Genomic DNA, 17951 nt, shown 5'->3' with positions numbered 1-17951 from the left:
TGTGTGTGTGTGTGTGTGTGTGTGAGAGAGAGAGAGAGAGTGAGTGAGTGAGAGAGTGAGAGAGAACGTGCGTGTGGTGGTGGGAATAATTGGGACAGGAGGATAAAACCCCTCTCCAGGGCAGACTGTAACTGCTACTCCATTTGGCAGGCAGGAAGGCCCTTAGTGCTGGTCCTCCCCAGTCTGGCTGTGATACTTTTAGCACCAATCCATCTCAGTTCCTGGCCCTAAAAAGAGTGATAGGTCAAGCCATAGAGTCATAATGGCTTAGAAGATAGCTATGCAGCCCATCCAGTACCACACTATCTCTCTATAAAACAATCCAGCATACTGATCACCTCAGGGTCTCCAGACAACTAATTATTTACCTGATCTAATGCAATGTTTCTCTTTCATATTGTTGATCTGTAATCATGATGCTCTTATTCTTTCCCACTGTTCCCACAGACTGTTTTGCTGTCTCCCATTGACTTGCTTTGCCTCTGTCTCCATTTACCATCGACTCATACAGGTCTTTTCTCTCTCCCCTGCAGAGTCTCGCAGGTTAGTTCTCTCTCTCTCTTTCTATCTCCAACAAACTTTCACAAATGCATTCTCTCTGTATTCTGTTGATTTCCTCTGGATTCACACTGTCTGTTTCTCACTGTTTCCTGCAGGTTCACTTCCTGTGTCTATCACTGGCTTGCATAGGTTCATCCTCACTGCCTTTCTCTGATCCTTGCTGTTAATTGTTGTGATCCAACATTATCTCCCTCAGGCACTATCACTCCTTGACTCCAACTGACTGCCCACTGCCACTTTTAGCTATGGGTTCCTGGCACTGTTTCCTGTCAGGATAGTTCTCTCCCCACTGACTGTATGCTTCTCTGTGTGGGTCATCAGCATTCCTCTACCTCAGGCTCACTGTTTTTATCATTTTCTCTCTTCCTCTTACTCTTTTTCCTGTTGACTCCCCTAGTTAAAAGAAACACTTAGGAATCACCCTTGTGTAATTCCTTGGTATCCATCCCTGTGTTTGTTTACTTGTCCTAGTGTTTAAATTATATTCTGTCCAGTGGCTTGCAATTTGGAAATTAAACTTGCTGACCTTCCAGTGAATGCAGTTCAAATAATTATGGTTGACAATTTCATGAAGTTCTGGATCCCGAGGCCTGGTTTGGGCAGTATGGCCTGGCTGATGGCCCAGGTGAGGGCAAACCACGGCTTTGTACAGCTGATGTATGACTGCTATTTTCATACGATCAGGAAATTTAGACATGTGGGATGTTTATTCTAACAACTGAGTAATTTACAGGTCAATGAATAGCTCAGATTCAATACTGATCCTTGCAAGACACCACTTATCACATCCTGTCAATTAGAGTATCTGCTCATCATCCTTACTTTCTGTGTACTCCTGCTCTGCCAATTTCCTAAATAGATCAGTAATCTGCCTTCAATTCTAAGATTTTCGCTTTAGCTAACAGTCTCTGAAATGCCTTCTGGAAGTCCATATAATTAATATCTAGATTAATATAAACATTTTCCGTACATTACTACAGTTACATTTTCAAAAACTACCAGGAGATTTGTTAAGTTTGGTCTACTCTTTACAAATCTATGCTGGCTATCTCTGATAAAAATTTCAAGGTGATCAGTCACTCTATCCTTAATTATAGACTTTAGCAATTCCCTGAAAAGAAATGTTAGGTTAACAGATTTATGATTCCCTGATTTCCTTCTCTCAACCTTTCTTAAGGGGCAAAGGAAAACAGGATAAAGTGCTCTTTGAGAACAGTGGACTCATCCCAGTGAAAACATGGTACATGAGCTTGGAATAATAATTAATTTCCTGCACACAAGTAATTTTCTCAAGTTTACAAAACTTTTTTATTGCCTATTTTTCTAATCAACCTGTTCAGAGATGTTATTACACACCTCTGGAGTAGGTGGGACTTGAACTCAGATCTCCTGGTCAAGTGGTAGGGACACTACCACTGCACCACAAGAGGGCCAAGTTTACAATGTTTTTCTCTGAGACTCATTCTCCTCACATCCTGGTATTCAGCTCATTTATCGTGTTGTCCTCATTGGGTTCACGCACTGGAATTTGCAGTGTTTCTATTCTGGATGGTTGTAAGAAAGATCTTACTGAGCTTTCTAACTGCCACTGCTAAGTTGGGACAGAACAAGTAGCACAATAAATTATCAGCATTCAATCAAAATCTTAGTGCCTAGCTCAATATAAGTTGGGAGTTTCTCACCTCTATAAATCTAGATACTGGCCGACAACAAAATATCCTTCAACTTATGCTCTAGTTCTCTTACTTTATTGCTAGTACTGGAAAATTACTCTTAATAGGTTTTGTAGCAATATTAAACTAATGTAATTAAAAAAGGTTGAAAAATAAAGATGCTAGCTAGTTTACAGATTCTACTTACCTTAAATTGTACACAACAATTTGAAAAAAGTACCAATAAACCATTCAATATGATTTATATTGGAATGTTCAGTTCCATTTTACTAGGTTCAAGGCAAGTCCAAAAACAGTGGCAATAATTTCCCTGCAGATTGCAAATATTGTGATATCTCATATGTAAATAACAGTTAAAGAATAAAATAAAATATATGAGGACTTTCTTTTTTATCTGGTTAAAATCTTTGTATGAAAGGTTATGAGAAGACTGCATTTTTGACCAATTTATCTCCCAGAGATACAGTTCTGTATAAAAGCCTGTTAACTATTGTTACTCAAAAATAAATTCCAGAATCCTTTTTTACTTCTCACTATTCAACCTTAACTTGCTTTCTATTAAGGGTAATAATTCCTGTGTCCAATGCAAGGAACCAATTTTCATTTGAATTCAATAATAGAAATTGTGTACAAGGATACCCATGTCTTGCTGTACCTCGATACCCATGTCTTGTTGTACCTCCTCCTTTCTCAGTCTATCACCATTCAGATATTAATCAACCTTCCTGTTCTTGCTAACAAAGTGGATAACCTCAAAATGATTAACATTATACTTCATCTGCCAGGCATTTGCCCACTCACTCAACTTGTCCAAATCACACTGAAACATCTCTGCAGCCTCCTCACAGCTTACACTCCTACCCAGGTTTGTGTCATCTGCATACTTGGACATATTATGATTAACATATCATCTGGTCATTATCATATTGCTGTCTGTGGAAGTTTGCTCCATGCAAACTGACTGATACATTTCATAAATTACAACACTGACAAAAATAGTTCATAGGTTGAAAAGCACTTTGAGATAGTCAGTAGTTAAAAGTATCTATATAAATGTCTTTTCTTTTAACAATGCTTTATATTGCTATTCCAGATCAAAATGCCATAACAGAAAACCCAATATCGACATCTTATGATATGTAAAACCTTATTATTTTACATCATCATAGACCTTGGTGAACCAATCAACTATTTTTGGGAAGAAAGAATGCCCATTTTCCTCAGTACCTTAAGTTTAAAATGGCAAAATAATTTTAAATAAAATTTTTAAATTGCGACATAATGTCACAATATTTTCACATAGCACTTGTTGACGATTTATATTTCAATGTTCAGTAGTCTGTTCCCAACACAGAACCTCATTTGATGACAGCACAAATCAGACATTAGGCCTGGAAATCAGTGCTGCTCTTTTTGTTGTAAAATAGGAAATATTGTGACTTGGATACATTGAACCATGAGCCAAATTATTCAGTCTGTACTCCAACTGATATAGGTCCTGTGCTGGAATCCGTACCCTGAATCAATTAAAGCCATAAGGCCATAACAAGTAGGAACAGGAGTTAGTCATTCAGCCCCTCGAGTCTGCTCCGCCATTTAATAGGATCACGGCTGACCCGGCGTTCCTCACATTGATTTTCCTGCCCCCCCCCTTAACCCTTAATTCCCCTACTGATCAGGAAACTATTTAGCTCAGCCTGAAATATACACAAGAACTCTGCGGCAAGGAGTTCCAAAGACTCTGAACCTTCTGACAGGAGACATTCCTCTTCATCTCAGTCTTAAATTAGTGCCTCATTATCCTGAGACAATACCCTCTGGTCCTAGACTCTCCTATGAGGGGGAACATCGTCTCAACATTTACCCTGTCAAGCCCCTTAAGAATCCTGTATGTTTCAATGAGATCACCTCTCATTCTTCTAAACTCCAGCGAGTACAGTCACAACCTGTTTAGCCTTTGCTCATAAGACAATTCCTCCATACTTGGAATCATCCTCATGAACATTCGCTGAACTGCCTCCAATTTCCATAAATAAGGGAACCAAACCTGCCAACAGTACTCTGATGTGATCTCACCAGCACCTTGTGCAGTTGCAGAAGACTTCCCTACTTTTATACTCTAATCCTCTTGAAATAAGGTCCGACATTCCAATAGCCTTCCCATTACCGGCTGCACATGTAAACTTAGCTTTCTGAGTTTTGTGCCCAAAAATACCCCAAGTCACTTTGTCTTGCAACTTTCTGCTGTTTTTCTCCATTTCCTTTGGGCCTAAGAAGAAAAGTCATATTTCGATCACTTACATTCATTTCATCAATCTAAATTACAGTAACTGCTCGTCCGCAGGTTTGGGTATAACGGGAAAAGTATACTATTTTACTCACCGTGCCATTACTTGCAAAGGCTCCACAACAAGTGAATCTACAAAAGGACATGAAATAAGAGACACTATAAAGAATGCAACTTGAAAATATTTCTTTATCTGACTGAGGCAAATTAAATAATTATTTTAAAATTGTGATTTACTTTTGTTGTAAAATTAAGAAATATTAATTAGCTGTACAGATGACAGATAAGCATTCTACATATGTATGCAAGAAATATTATATAAAATAGAACATATTGAAATAAAAGGATTCAATGCAAATGAAACAGTCCAGAAAACACAAGCAGAGGGAATGGTTAGTGGGAACTTTGGTGTATTTATAATCAACCAGCATAACACTTTACATTCAAATTACTTAAGAATGTATGCATCTTTTTAATGCCTTTAGTATAGTCAGAAGTACAAGGCATGTTGCTGGGAAGAAAAATACAAATTAAAGAAAATTTTAAAATGCTAAATAGAACACAGATGTTCAAAAGTTTCAACCTTAAGACAGATTTCAAAATGTTTAATGAGGATAGATGGAAAAGTGAAGGGGCAGTGGGATTTTGGGGAGGAAGTTCTAGAGAATAAACTGAAGGAAGTTTCTGCCATCAATAGAGATACAAAGGGAAGGGTACGAACAACAGACCAATCGAAGTAGAGGAGCACAGTAAGGGATGCAAGTCTTAAAGCCATTACAGAGATAAGTAACATAAGATGTGATAATAAATCATATAAATTAGGAGCACGAGTACGCTATTCAATCCCTTAAACCTATTCCAGCATTTGATAAGATTATAGCCAGTCAGATTGTGCCCTCAACTTCATTTTTCTGCCCACCTCCCGTACCATTTGACTCATTTGTTGGTCAGGAATCTATTTAACTCTACCTTAAAAAAGTAAACAAAGAATCCGCTCCACCTTCCTCTGTGGGGAAGACAATTCTAAAGACTCATGATGCTCTAAGCAAAAAACAATTCTCTGCATCTCATCATCAATGGAAAATCTGTTACTATTAAACTGTGTCCTCCAATTCTAGTCTCTCCTACAGGGGGACTCATCCTTTCAATCTCATCTGGAAGAAGGGTATTAAATTCCACCAAGCAATTCTGATTTAAAAATTAATCCAAAACAGAGCATGCCTGTTGATCTTTCTTGTGCACAGCTTTAGTGTGCATGGTGGATGCTGGGGCACAGCCTTGTCCACAGTAATACGATTCAGTGTGACACCTAATTTAGGGAAACAGCTATGAGATTTGCTTCTCTCTAGCATTATCTACACTCAGCCCTTACTTATTCCATAAATCTTGTTTTAAAAAATTGGTGTGCTGCACATTTGACAAATAAGAGTGGGGCCCAGATGATCAAATCACATGGAATAGCAACACAGTATCACTTAGTGGAGCTATATAAAAATTGACACTTCTAAACATATGTATACCGTCAATAACAAAACAAAGGCCTCACAGCTCAGTATTGAGGAATCCATTTTCTGCCTTGTTTCAGCATATTAGGTTTTCAACCTTGATCTAGCTTAAAATTCTATAAAGCATTGACTATGCTTTTACAAACTGTTACAACCGAGTCTGGAGGAGGGCACTATCACTCTTATCCCACTGCTCCACTGGTTACAGAATTAAATAACAATTCATTTTCTCGTTACCAAGACGATCAATTAAATTTCTTACCTGTATCAAGTTTTAAATAGCACAATCTATGAACCAAATTTCTTAATAAACACAATTATTGGTTTATGAAAACGAAACTTATTCACTGAAGTTGCAATAACTGGTTAACATATGCAATCAGTAATATAGAAGCATCCCTGTAAATAACTCCAACACACACACATACACTCTCTCTCTTCAGGAAAAGAAAACATATTTCTATTCCGAGATGGGTTTTCTGAAAAATCAATTTGGCCAATGGACTATTTTCGAAGACAAAAGGGTAAAATATAATACATTCCAGAGGCTGTTGCTCTGAAGTTCTGACTGGTGTGGTTAATTCACCAGTCACATAAGCTTGTCTCTGAAGTCTTACTGACACAGCTTGCTCAGGAAATACAAACTTAAGATTCTTTTCAATTACTTATTCAACATAACAGATAGTTTTCACCCTGAACTAAACAAGAAGATTTTTCTTTTCAGAAATGAGAAAGATCAGCTGAGCAGCTTGTTATTAGCAAGCATTTTTCCAACTCAGCTTTGTTCTAGCAAGCTTTCTCTAAGTAAACCAGATTAAAAAAAGCAGTAAGTTTGGTGGGACCACACCTGTGAAGACTTGGGACATGAAAAAAACTGCTACACCTCTTAGAGCCAAAGCAACTCATGTAGCCAAGGCTGGCATCACCAATGTTCCTACCATTCCAATTCCTGTATCCTAAGGCTGAATGAGGCCCTATACTCCTGCCAGTTTCTTGTACAGACCTCTGGTGAAGCCCATAAAGGACCCTTCTGTCATCACACCAGTGGTGAGGTAGTGACAGAGATAAAGCTGGCAGATGTGGCCCAGATGAGGTGACTCTATGGAGAGCCAGGGATGACTGGAGCCCATCTTTGGTGAGGTGGTAATGGCCTTTACATACCCTACTGAATGTTCCTTCAACCCCCTATTGAACTCCAGGAGCTCCGAGCTAATGCTTTTGCGTAATGAAAATAAGCATGTTGAAAGTTAAACCATTCTGCTGCAGTTGTGGTTAAAGTATATGAAGCTAATAGAAATAGAGTCCAATATGACTCTCCTTTTCAGAATGCTGGGCTTCCAAAGAAGTGTCATATTGGACTCAAAACATTAACTCTGTTTCTCTTTCCACACACGTAGCCAGACCTGTTGAGTATTTCTTGCACTTCCTGTTTTTATTTCAGGTTTCTGGAATTCTAGACTCTATGACTCTAAAAGACATGAACAAATTCAAGATGCACGAGCTCAAAGTGTTCCTCATCATACTGCAGGGAATGCAGGAACATAACTTATTCTGCTCCCTCCCCAATGGGGTGTAATGGTACTTAGAAAAGGCTCTTTCCATAAAGATAACAAAATCAGAGATATTTTACAAATTTCACAATTTACATCTCCTTTAGGAAAGGGAACTATGTGCCATATTCCCAGCACCATTCCAGGATGCAAGATTCTGGTCTGTCAAAGAGGAGTCTACATGATCCACCTTGCTTCCAATTCAGGTTGGGTGGCTATCTTGTAGGTCTTGTATTTTCATCCTGGGAGGTCAAGAATAGGCATGAGAAAGGGGCCAAGTGCTGGAAAATGGTATTGGAATAGATTGGTGGCTGATTTTGACTGGCAGACTTGATGGGCCTAACGACCTTTTCCTGTGCTGTAGACCACTATGACTATATGACTCTAAAGGACATTGCTCCACTTGACTGGATTAATTGAGTGAAGCAGGAATGGGGATCCAGCACTTTGTTTTGGAGTTGCCCTTGTACAATAGATACAAGGTTCTGGTTCCAATTGTGGATGAGGGCACAGAGTGCAGAAAAGATGTGTGAACTAACCACAGCACTGTGGAATATGTAACTCTTGTCAGTGCATACATGATTGGCTACAGTTCTATCCTTTACCAATTTGCTTTCTGGATTATAACATGGTAGCAGAGAGTTAACATAACATAAACAAGTGCGGGAGTAAACCACAGCACATCAAAGACCAATGGATTGGTGGTTCCCCCAGTTAAGACATTTATTGTATCTCCTTCACAGTACCAGAATTTCTCATCAGAGTGTTGGACAAGTATTTTCCCCATCAGGCAATCGTAATCAGACATAAAAAGCAAGTTGCCTTAAAGTTACATGAACAATGTTTTCACCCAACTTGTTGAAAATTAAACCCGTTGAATGTTTCTTGCCCTTCCTGATTTTATTTCAGGTTTCCAGAATCCATAGTATAGTATTTTTACTGAAGTGATAGAAAAGAATATCAGATTGTCTCTTTGGCAATCCTCTTGTCTGCCCCTACAGGCAGAACTTGAACACATAATCTTGACTTGCATTTCATGCAAAGGACCATTGCAGAAAAAACGTGCACGGAATTCACATGTGAAATTTGTAAAGAAACGTATCAAAGGACCACCATGACCTATTATAAGCGCTTGACTTTAACAAGATTGGTGCCATGGATCTAAATGCATGGGATAAAGACAAATAATATTTTCATTCTACATTTTGGAGACTTGGAGACCAAGTTTATCCACAATAATACAAATGGATATGAACTGTACTTGTTTCTGACCACAAGCAAAAGTGATGCCAGTTATCAGGAGTTTTGAAGAACATCAGGATCTTACTGTAGGATATTAGAGTGCACTGTCCCACAGCTGGAAAAGTGACCTTAGAAATGTCTTTAGCTCTTTCTTTCTTTCATATTGATGACCATAACAGTTGTATTTTTGCTGGATGATACTTCTAAGAGGCATGTTGCTGCAAGTTATTTAAAAAAGCAGATACAGAAGAAAACTATGGAAACTAAACAGATGTGTCAATGGCCTGACTGATGCTTGAAGTTATGCTATTTTCAGTGAGATCCACTTTGTTAAAAGATAAATATGTTCAACTAAAAACAGATCTTATCATTAAGAAAAACATTCAGGCATCTTCATGATACATGTTGATTACTATGATCTAAAAAGAGACAGCATTTACAAACAAAACAGAGGAATTGCTGGAGAAATTCAGCAGGACAGGCAGTACTTATGGAGACAAAGCAGAGTTAATGTTTTAAGTCCAGTGATTGTTTTTCGGAACAGATATTTGCTAGGAAAAGGTGGTATGAGTGAATGGATAGGCAGAGATGGAGCCCAGAGACAGAGAACAACAGTTAGGCAGACATAGGGATAGATGGTAGTATTTCAGGGGGAAAGAAAAGCTGATATCAGGAACCATAAGCAGGTGAAAATGGGTTGGCTGTGAACAGTTACAAAGCTTGACTGATCAGGCAAACTGGTTTTGCTCTGAGGTTAGACTAAATATTAGTTTTGATGTGCTAGTATTAAGTGCTAAGATAAAAGACTCAAGTCAGTAATGTTTTAAGTGCAAATAAAACATTCAGAAAATTAAATATAGATAAATCTGTACTTAAGTGACCCAAAGAAAAAGCAACTAGACCATTTAGTAAGCATTTAGTAATCCTTGACATACTAATTTTCTTGATGGATAATTGAATACAGTTGATTTCATCATATTTCTAATGGATGAGAATGGGAAATGTTTTCCATTAGCTTGAGAAGCTAAGAAAATACATTTTATTGAAAGTACTCTAGCTGTCAAGACACTGGCTCTCATGGAGACAGTGAATATGGGATTCTATTTGTCGAACACTTTTAGTAAAATTTTATTGAATGGGCATAATGAAGATTTATAATGACTTAATATTATGTACATACTTGTTCCTTATGGGATAACATATACTTTATGAAAAGTCTTAAGTTCAAAAAGATCACAAATCACCGGCATGAAACAAATGCTGGAGAGAAGTCTCTCAAAGTAAATGAATGAATGCAAGTCATCAGCTACCCAAGTGAAAACAAATGTATTCAAAAATTGTTACAAGTCGTAGAGGAGAAGCATCTCACAATGTGACACTTTGCATGGAATATACTGCTTTTTGCTTTCATTTATATTCCAATTTTGGTTTGGCATATTAGCTTTTTTTATTTTGACGGAAGGAAATCTGTTAATTGTACACTGTATGCAGGTGCTGGCTGTTAATTGGTGATTCACTTGAATCCCTACAAAAGATAGACTGATGGGTCTCTTGTGGTATAGAGATAGATTCCCTATCCCTAGACCAGGAGTCGGAGGTTCAAGTCCCAGCTGCTTCAGAGATGTGTAATAACATCTCTGACCAAGTTGATTAGGAAAAATAGATCAAATTTAAAAATAAGTTAAAAGACAGACTGAAATTCTGCTTTTTGGGTGCATGGGTGTAGCTCTAAATAAATAGAGAATTGTGTAAATGTTAGTTCCATTTCTATACTTCATCAAATGGGTTCATGAGATTCAGGGTGAGCTTACCAAATGGATACAAAATTGGCTTAACAGCAGGAGACAGAGAGTGATGGTGGAGGGTTGTTTTCTGGACTGGAGGCCTTGACCAGCGGTGTTCCACAGGGATCAGTGCTGGGTCCACTTATTTGTCATTTATATAAATGATTTAGATGAGAATATGTAAGGCATGATTAGTAAGTTTGCAGATGATATCAAGATTGATGGCATAACGGAAAGCGAAGAAGTTTACCTAAGATTACAAAGAGATCTTGATTGATTGGGTCAATGGGCTGAAGAGTGGCAGATGGAGTTAAATTGGATAAATGTGAGGTATTGCATTTTGGTAAAACAAACAAGGGTATGACTTATACAATTAATGGTAGGGTCCTGAGTTTTAGAACAGAGAGACCTCAGGGTTCAGGTATATAATTCTTTGTAGTTTCCATCCCATTTAGAAAGAGTGATTCAGAAACATTAAGCACGCATGCTTTCATTGCTCAGAACTTTGAGTATAGGAGTTGGGACATCATGTTGAGGTTGTACAGGATGTTAGTTAAGCCTCTTCTGGAGTTGTGTGTCCAGTCTGGTCTCCCTGTTATAGGAAGAATATTATTAAGCTGGAGAGGGTTCAGAAGAGATTTATCAGCATGTTGCCGGATATGGAAGATTTGAGTTATAAGGAGAGGCTGTATAGGCTGAGACATTTTTCCACTGGAGCGTAGGAAGTTGAGAGGTGACCTTATAGGGGTTTATAAAATCAGGAAGGGTATAAATATGAATGGTGAATTGCAGGTATGGTTTCTCCAGGGTGAGGGTTTCAAGATGATGGGGCATATTTTTAAGATGACAGGAGAAAGATTTTTTAAAAAATGAGGGGCATTTTTTTTTAAATGGAGAGTGATTCATGTGTGGAATGAATTTCCACAGGAAATGGTGGATATGGGTATAGTTATAACGTTTAGAAGACATTTAGATGAGTACATGAATAAGAAACATTTAGAGGGATATGGGTCAAGCGCAGGCAGGTGGGACTATGGGATTATGGTCGACATGGATTGGTTGGATCAAAGGGTCTGTTTCCATACTATATGCCTAGGACTCGATAAGTATAAAATTAAGCATGCCAACATTCCACCTCGTTACATTTTATCCCTAAATTAGGGGATACAATTTATGGCCAAAATTGCATTTAGAGGAGGCAATGGCCTAGTGGTAATATCGCTAGATTATTGGCAAAAGGTGGAATTTGAATCCAATTAAAAAAAATCTGGAGTTAAGAATCTATTGATGACTGTGAAATCATTACCAACTGTCAGAAAAACCCATCTGGCTCACCTATGCCCTTCAGGGAAGGAAACCTGCCATCCTCACCTGTCTGGCCAACATGTTACTCCAGACCCACAACACTGTGATTAATTTACAACTGCCCTCTGAAATGGCCTAGAAAACCACTCAGTTCAAGGGCAGCTAGGGATAGGCAATAAATACTGGCCAACCAGCAAAGCCCATGTTCCACAAGTGAATAATTTTTTAAAAATCCCAGTAACAGTCAACACAATGATAAGGAAGGAAACAAATAGGTGAAGGTAGCTTTCACTGGCAAGAAAAAGAACATTCCAAAGGGTCAGAATCCAGGTTGTTAAAACACACACAGATGAGGTAATACAGATTAATCTAATGGATTAATGGCAATCTGGTGGATGCTTTGATTGCTTGAAGGGTGCAGTTTTAAAAGTTTCCAAAGCAATGACATTGTACCCTTAACAATTTACCACAAATGAAAATTCTGAAACTAATGCTGCACATTCCATTAAACAACAGTACTTGCAATATTGGCAGAAACGTGACAATTTGGTTTGGTAGATTAAGTTGTCAGTTTAAGCTTTTAAGAAACTTTAAAAATGTTCATTACTTATTTAATTACTTTTTCTCAATGAGTTGGAGCATTAAATTAAGTATCAACTTGTTACCAATCCACTTACACCAGTATATAGGCTGGCAGTAGTTATCTTAGTTCTTATGGGTCCAGCAGAGGTTTGGGGCGGGGCAGCGGTTGGAGAGGAATGTGGAGTGGGTGGGGTTATCAGCTCAAGGTTGCACTGGTAGGTCCAAGGAACTGGGTAGGTGAGAAGGTGAAGGTAGCAGGAGTATCAGTTGGGTCAGAGTGTGTCAACTCCTGCTGGGATGAGAAGAAATATTAGGTGAAGCCGAATGCAGTTGGGGATGTATGGTGTGGGGTCCAGGAAGTGGTCAGACTGACAAGGGAATGGAGGGTGCTCCTGTGTCGGTTCTGGATGGGTCAGGTCAGAGTTTGTGGTCTGTTCAGGTATGGTTGCCAGGTGACCCAGGGTTGTAAGGGCTCACAGCGGGTATAGATGGGGTGAGGAGTTGGTGAACTGCAAGATAGGGGATAGCCAGAACTGAAGATGCTGGAGTCAGAGTCGATACAGTGTGGAGCTGGAAGAACACAGCAGATCAGGCAGCATCAGAGGAGTAGGAGAGTCGACATTTCCGGCCTAGACCCAAATCTAGGCACATTATCCCTGATCTGTTTTTTATATCCAGAAGTACTCTTACACACAACTAAAGCTTTTCTACTCCACCAACACAAATCACCCGTGGTATTTTTTTCACCTATTAAATGTCATTAGTAAATCACCCATGTTTTACAATTGATTAACTTACATGCAAAACCCACTAAGTGGAATGCAGACCATCAAAGGTGAGGGAGAGGTCAGGAAAGAGGGGGAAGGCTATATCAAAATGGAGTTAGAAGGGGACATTATCCCTTTATATCTAATCTTTAAGTTCGATGCGAGTGATTCTCCCTTGTTCTTTCCTGAGAACTGTGATGTCTTCTTAGAAGAATACTCATAGAACTTGGACTTTAGACCTCTGACCTTTTAATAACTTGCAGATTTCTAGCCAAACATACAAGGTCAGAATTTGCCACAATATAAACTTTTCTGCTCAGATAAATGTGGTTTCTCTGAACTGTTTTATACTCCTTTTTAGGAGAGAGACTATAGTTGCTTCTGACCCAAGTCAGGTTTTCTCCAAAGTGCAAAAAAACTTTTAATCTCTGATTTCTAAACTAAAATCAAGCTATTGGCTCTCAGAATTTACCCTTTTGTAAAGCAGCACGTACAAATAATCTTCCATTAATATTCCAAGTGTTCCCTTGTTCTCTGACATATTCTGGATTAGGTCATGGTTCTAGACAACTGTTCTGGAAGGACTGTTTAACCTGGAATTTTTTTTAAGTCCTTCCCAAAAGTAAGTAACCCCATATGCCACTATTTTAAAACTAAAATTTTAAAAATGATATAGATCAATCAGCCACCTTGCATTACAGTAACCTCCTCTACCCTTTGTGCCCAGTTGCACCATGTATCATTCACCCTTCCTTCAACCCTATGAAATGCCTTACAATGACACAATAATTTTTGCTTGCAAATGACTTATTTTTACAAAATTTATTCTTTTGTTACTACCAACCACAGATTTGTTAAAAAGAATGTAATAAAAGCCACCACCTACTCTCTGGAACAAGCTCTTCCAATCTTCTTGGTGGTCCAAGAGATGATCTCTGTTAAATAGGTTAACAATATTATTGCATACACAAATATATTAAAAATAAAACAACAGCACAATTATAAGTTGACAGTCCCAAAGGTAAAGCAATGCAAACTAGCTTATTTGGCTCTCAGTTCTTGAGAGATTTATAGCAAAGGCAGGTCCAGCCACAGTGGAACCAAAATTTACTGCGGTCACGCCAGGAAGAAAAGTTAGTGGCAAGCCAGAAGACCAAGGACAAGCCTGTCCTGCAGTCCTGAAGGTGAAATGTTGCAAGGAGGATAAATTTGTGCTGCCCTCCCTCCTCCACCCAAGTTTAAGGATTCCCAACAAACAGTCCTGTCAGCATTAAAGTTCAGTTCTGGGTGCTATTGAGACTGCAGGCTCACCCATGAAAGTCTGGTTTTGGATACGGAAGGTTTTTATGTGGGGGATGGGTTGCTATGACTTGAAGTATAACGGGTAGAAAGGAAGGGAAGGGTGAGAGTTACCAATTGCAAAGAAAAGCCTCCAAAGATAGTATCCACTGTTTCCAGCACTGTTAAAACTTTAAAAACAGGGCTGTTCCCATCCCTCCCATAGCACACCCAGAGGGACATGTAATATTCAGCCCATTATCTATTAGTAATTATCAGGTATTTTGTGATAATTTCCCGAAAAAAATGTTTTAATTAGAGCAATGAATATCACAGTTGCTTAAAAAACATATATTTCACTATTCATGTAACTCATTTCACCTTCATGAAATAATAAACATGGGACAGTTATAATTATAATTCCAATTTCCAAATAAAAGATTCAATAATTTTTGTATTTCTTAAAAGTGAATGGTAAAGAAAGATTTAGAAATTTCATTCTTGTGAATAGCATGTCTTTCAATTAATCATAAGTCGTTGCAGAAATTACCTCAAAAAAGCAGTCAATAGTATACTTACCAATAAAAATATTCTTGTAATATCAAAATGATTTGTTTTATTATTAGCTTAACGTACAGAAAGCAATTAACTATCTTACATAGTTGTCAAATTTTCCACTCAAAGCACTCAAATGGTGTACAGACAGACAACTGACAGTGAGGGAGATCTACAGAAGTTGCTGGAAAAACTCAGCAGGTCTGGCAGCATCTGTGAAGGAAAAAAAAACAGAGTTAACGTTTGGGGTCCAGTGACCCTTCCTCAGAACTGGACCAGTCACCGAACTCGAAACGTTAACTCTTTTTTCCTTCACACATGCCGCCAGACCTGCTGAGCTTTTCCAGCAACTTCTGTTTTTGTTCCTGATTTACAGCATCCGCAGTTCTTTCGGTTTTTATGTGAGGGAGATCTAGTCTATTTTGAGAACAGAGCCTCTCCAGTCAGTGCATAAGCACCCTCAGGTATCCCATGAGGAGGAGGTAATTTTGGAGTGATGAGTAGTCAGTGCAGCAATGGCTCATGTTGGTATCATGAAGCCATGAAGCACTCTTTTGCTACTTTGTCTTGCTGACAAACAAGAATACTATTTACTTACTGGGTTACTCTTCAACTAGACAGCCAGTTGACACCCAATGGTGCATGGACTGTGGAGATAGCAAGAACTGCAGATGCTGGAGTCAGAGTCAATAGTGTGGAGCTGCAGGAACACAGCAAGCTTGGGCTGACTAATAGCAAATAACATTTGTGTCACACAAGTGCCAGGAAATGACCACCTCCATCAAGAGAGAATCTAACCTGTGCCCTTTGACAGTCAATGACATTACGATCGCTGAAACCTCCACAATAACTTCCTGGGGGTTACCATGGATTGGAATGGAATGGACTAGCCATACAACTACTGCAGCTACAAAAGCAGGGTCAGAGGCAAGGAATCCTGCAGTGAATAACTCACCTCCTGACTATACCAGACCAATCCACCATCTACAATACACAAGTCAGGAGTGTGATGAAATACTCTACATTTGCATGGATGAAAGAAGTTCCAAAAATTCTCAAAAGGCTTGACACCATCCAAATCAAAGCAGCTGACTTGTTTGGCACCTCATCCACAAACATTCACGCTTACCACTATTGGCATCCAATAGCAATATTTTGTACCATTAACAAGATGGTCTGCAGAAATTCACCATGCCTTCTGAGACAACACTTTCCATTTCATGACACTGTCATCTTGAAAAACAAGGACAGAAAATACATGCAATCACCATCACCTCCAATTTCCTCTCCATGCCTCTCACCATCCTGACTTGGGAAAATGTTGTTGTTCCTTCACTGTTACTGGCTCAAAATCCTGGAACTGTATCCCTAATAGCATTGTGGGTGTAGCTACACTAAATGTACTTGAACAGTTCAAAAGGCAGCTTCTCCAGGGCAATTAGGGATGGACAATAAATGTTGGCCCAGCCAACGAAACCCATATCCCTTAAATTAATAAACCAAAAAATTATAGATTCACCAGAATTATATCAGCCTTTTAAAGAATTAAATTATGAGGTCAGGCTGCATAAATGTTTAGCTGATTGAGAGGTGACTTCATTGAATTGTTTAAAATGATGAAGGGATTTTAAAGGGTAGGTAATTCATCTGTTGGGAGAATGGAGGGGGTGGCATAATCTTAAAATTAAAGCCAAGTCATTTATGAGTTAAATCAAAACTTACTTTCTCACAAAAACATGACTGAAATTCTGGAACTCTGCTTCCTGGAAGGACTTGGATTATGAGTCAATTGAAATGTTTAAGATCGAGATCAATAGATTTTTGTTAAGTGACGGTGTCAATAAATGTAACAACAGTGGGCCTAAAGAAATAAAGATACAGAGCAATGATCTGACCGAATCATGGGGAAACTGAATAACCCTTGTCTGTTTCTATCTTCTCAGAACTTTGCAGCTAACTGGCACTTAGTGGTGTGACTGCTACCCCCCACCACTGCATTCTGTTCCCCAGACATTTCCACATTCTTTCCACAAATTTTTTGCATGCTTTCCTTCCTCAATTTTCAGGGTTATCCACTTCCCTCAGTTGAATTTGTACATTTACCCACTGTCATAGACTTATATAGAATGGAGACAGACACTTTGGTCTAACTCGTCCATGCCAACCAGCTATTAACCTTATCCATGCCCCTCATGATTTTATAAACCTCTATGTGGTCACCTCTCAGCCTCCAATGCTGCAGGGAAAAAAGCCCCAGCATATTCAACCTCTCCCTATAGCTCACGCTGTCCAATCCCAGCAACATTCTTGTAAATCTTTTCTGAACCCTTTCAAGTCTCACAACATTCTTCCTACAGCAGGGAGACCAGAACTGAATGCAGTATTCCAATGTCCTGTACAGCTGCAATACGATGTCCCAATTCCTGTACTTAATGCACTGACCAATGAAGGCAAGTGTACCAAATGCCTTCTTTGCCATTCTTTTTAACTATGACTCCACCTTCAAGGAACCATGAACCTGCACCCCTAGGTCTGTTTGTTCAGCAATACTCACAAGGGCCCTACCATTAAATGTATAAGGCGTGCTCTGATTTGCCTTTCCAAAATGCAGCACCTCAAGTTATCTAAATTAAACTCCATCTGCCACTCTTCAGTCCATTGGCCCATCTGATCCAGGTCCCATTCTACTCTGAGATAATCTTCTTCACTGTCCACTGCACCATTTATTTTGGTGTCATCTGCTAAGTTACTAATTATACCATCTATGTTCACATCCAAATAATTTACAAAGATGATGAAAAGCAGTGGAATCAGCAACAATCCCTGTGGCACACAGCTGGTCAGAGACCTCCAGTCCGAAAA

The 17951-nt window shown here is 38.8% G+C and overlaps 1 protein-coding gene across 2 annotated transcripts in view; it reads right to left on the bottom strand.

Annotated features, from left to right (window-relative positions):
• The window catches only part of erich2 (glutamate-rich 2), a 161305-nt gene that overhangs the window by 127750 nt on the left and 15604 nt on the right, over positions 1-17951 (bottom strand). Inside the window, exons 3-4 of one of the 2 annotated variants that reach the window (XM_048599422.1) lie at positions 14143-14191; positions 4617-4653 (exon numbers count right to left, since the gene is read on the bottom strand). In XM_048599422.1, the coding sequence (XP_048455379.1) occupies positions 4617-4653; positions 14143-14191 (86 nt within the window). The remainder of the gene's footprint in view (positions 1-4616; positions 4654-14142; positions 14192-17951) is intronic. The other variant, XM_048599423.1, reaches the window with a different exon arrangement.

The sequence above is a fragment of the Rhincodon typus genome, chromosome 7, assembly GCF_021869965.1.
Source record: "Rhincodon typus isolate 14 chromosome 7, sRhiTyp1.1, whole genome shotgun sequence".
NCBI classification, from domain to species: Eukaryota; Metazoa; Chordata; class Chondrichthyes; order Orectolobiformes; family Rhincodontidae; genus Rhincodon; species Rhincodon typus.
Note: the sequence above shows the minus strand (reverse complement) of the source record. Positions and strands in the feature narration are given on the sequence as shown.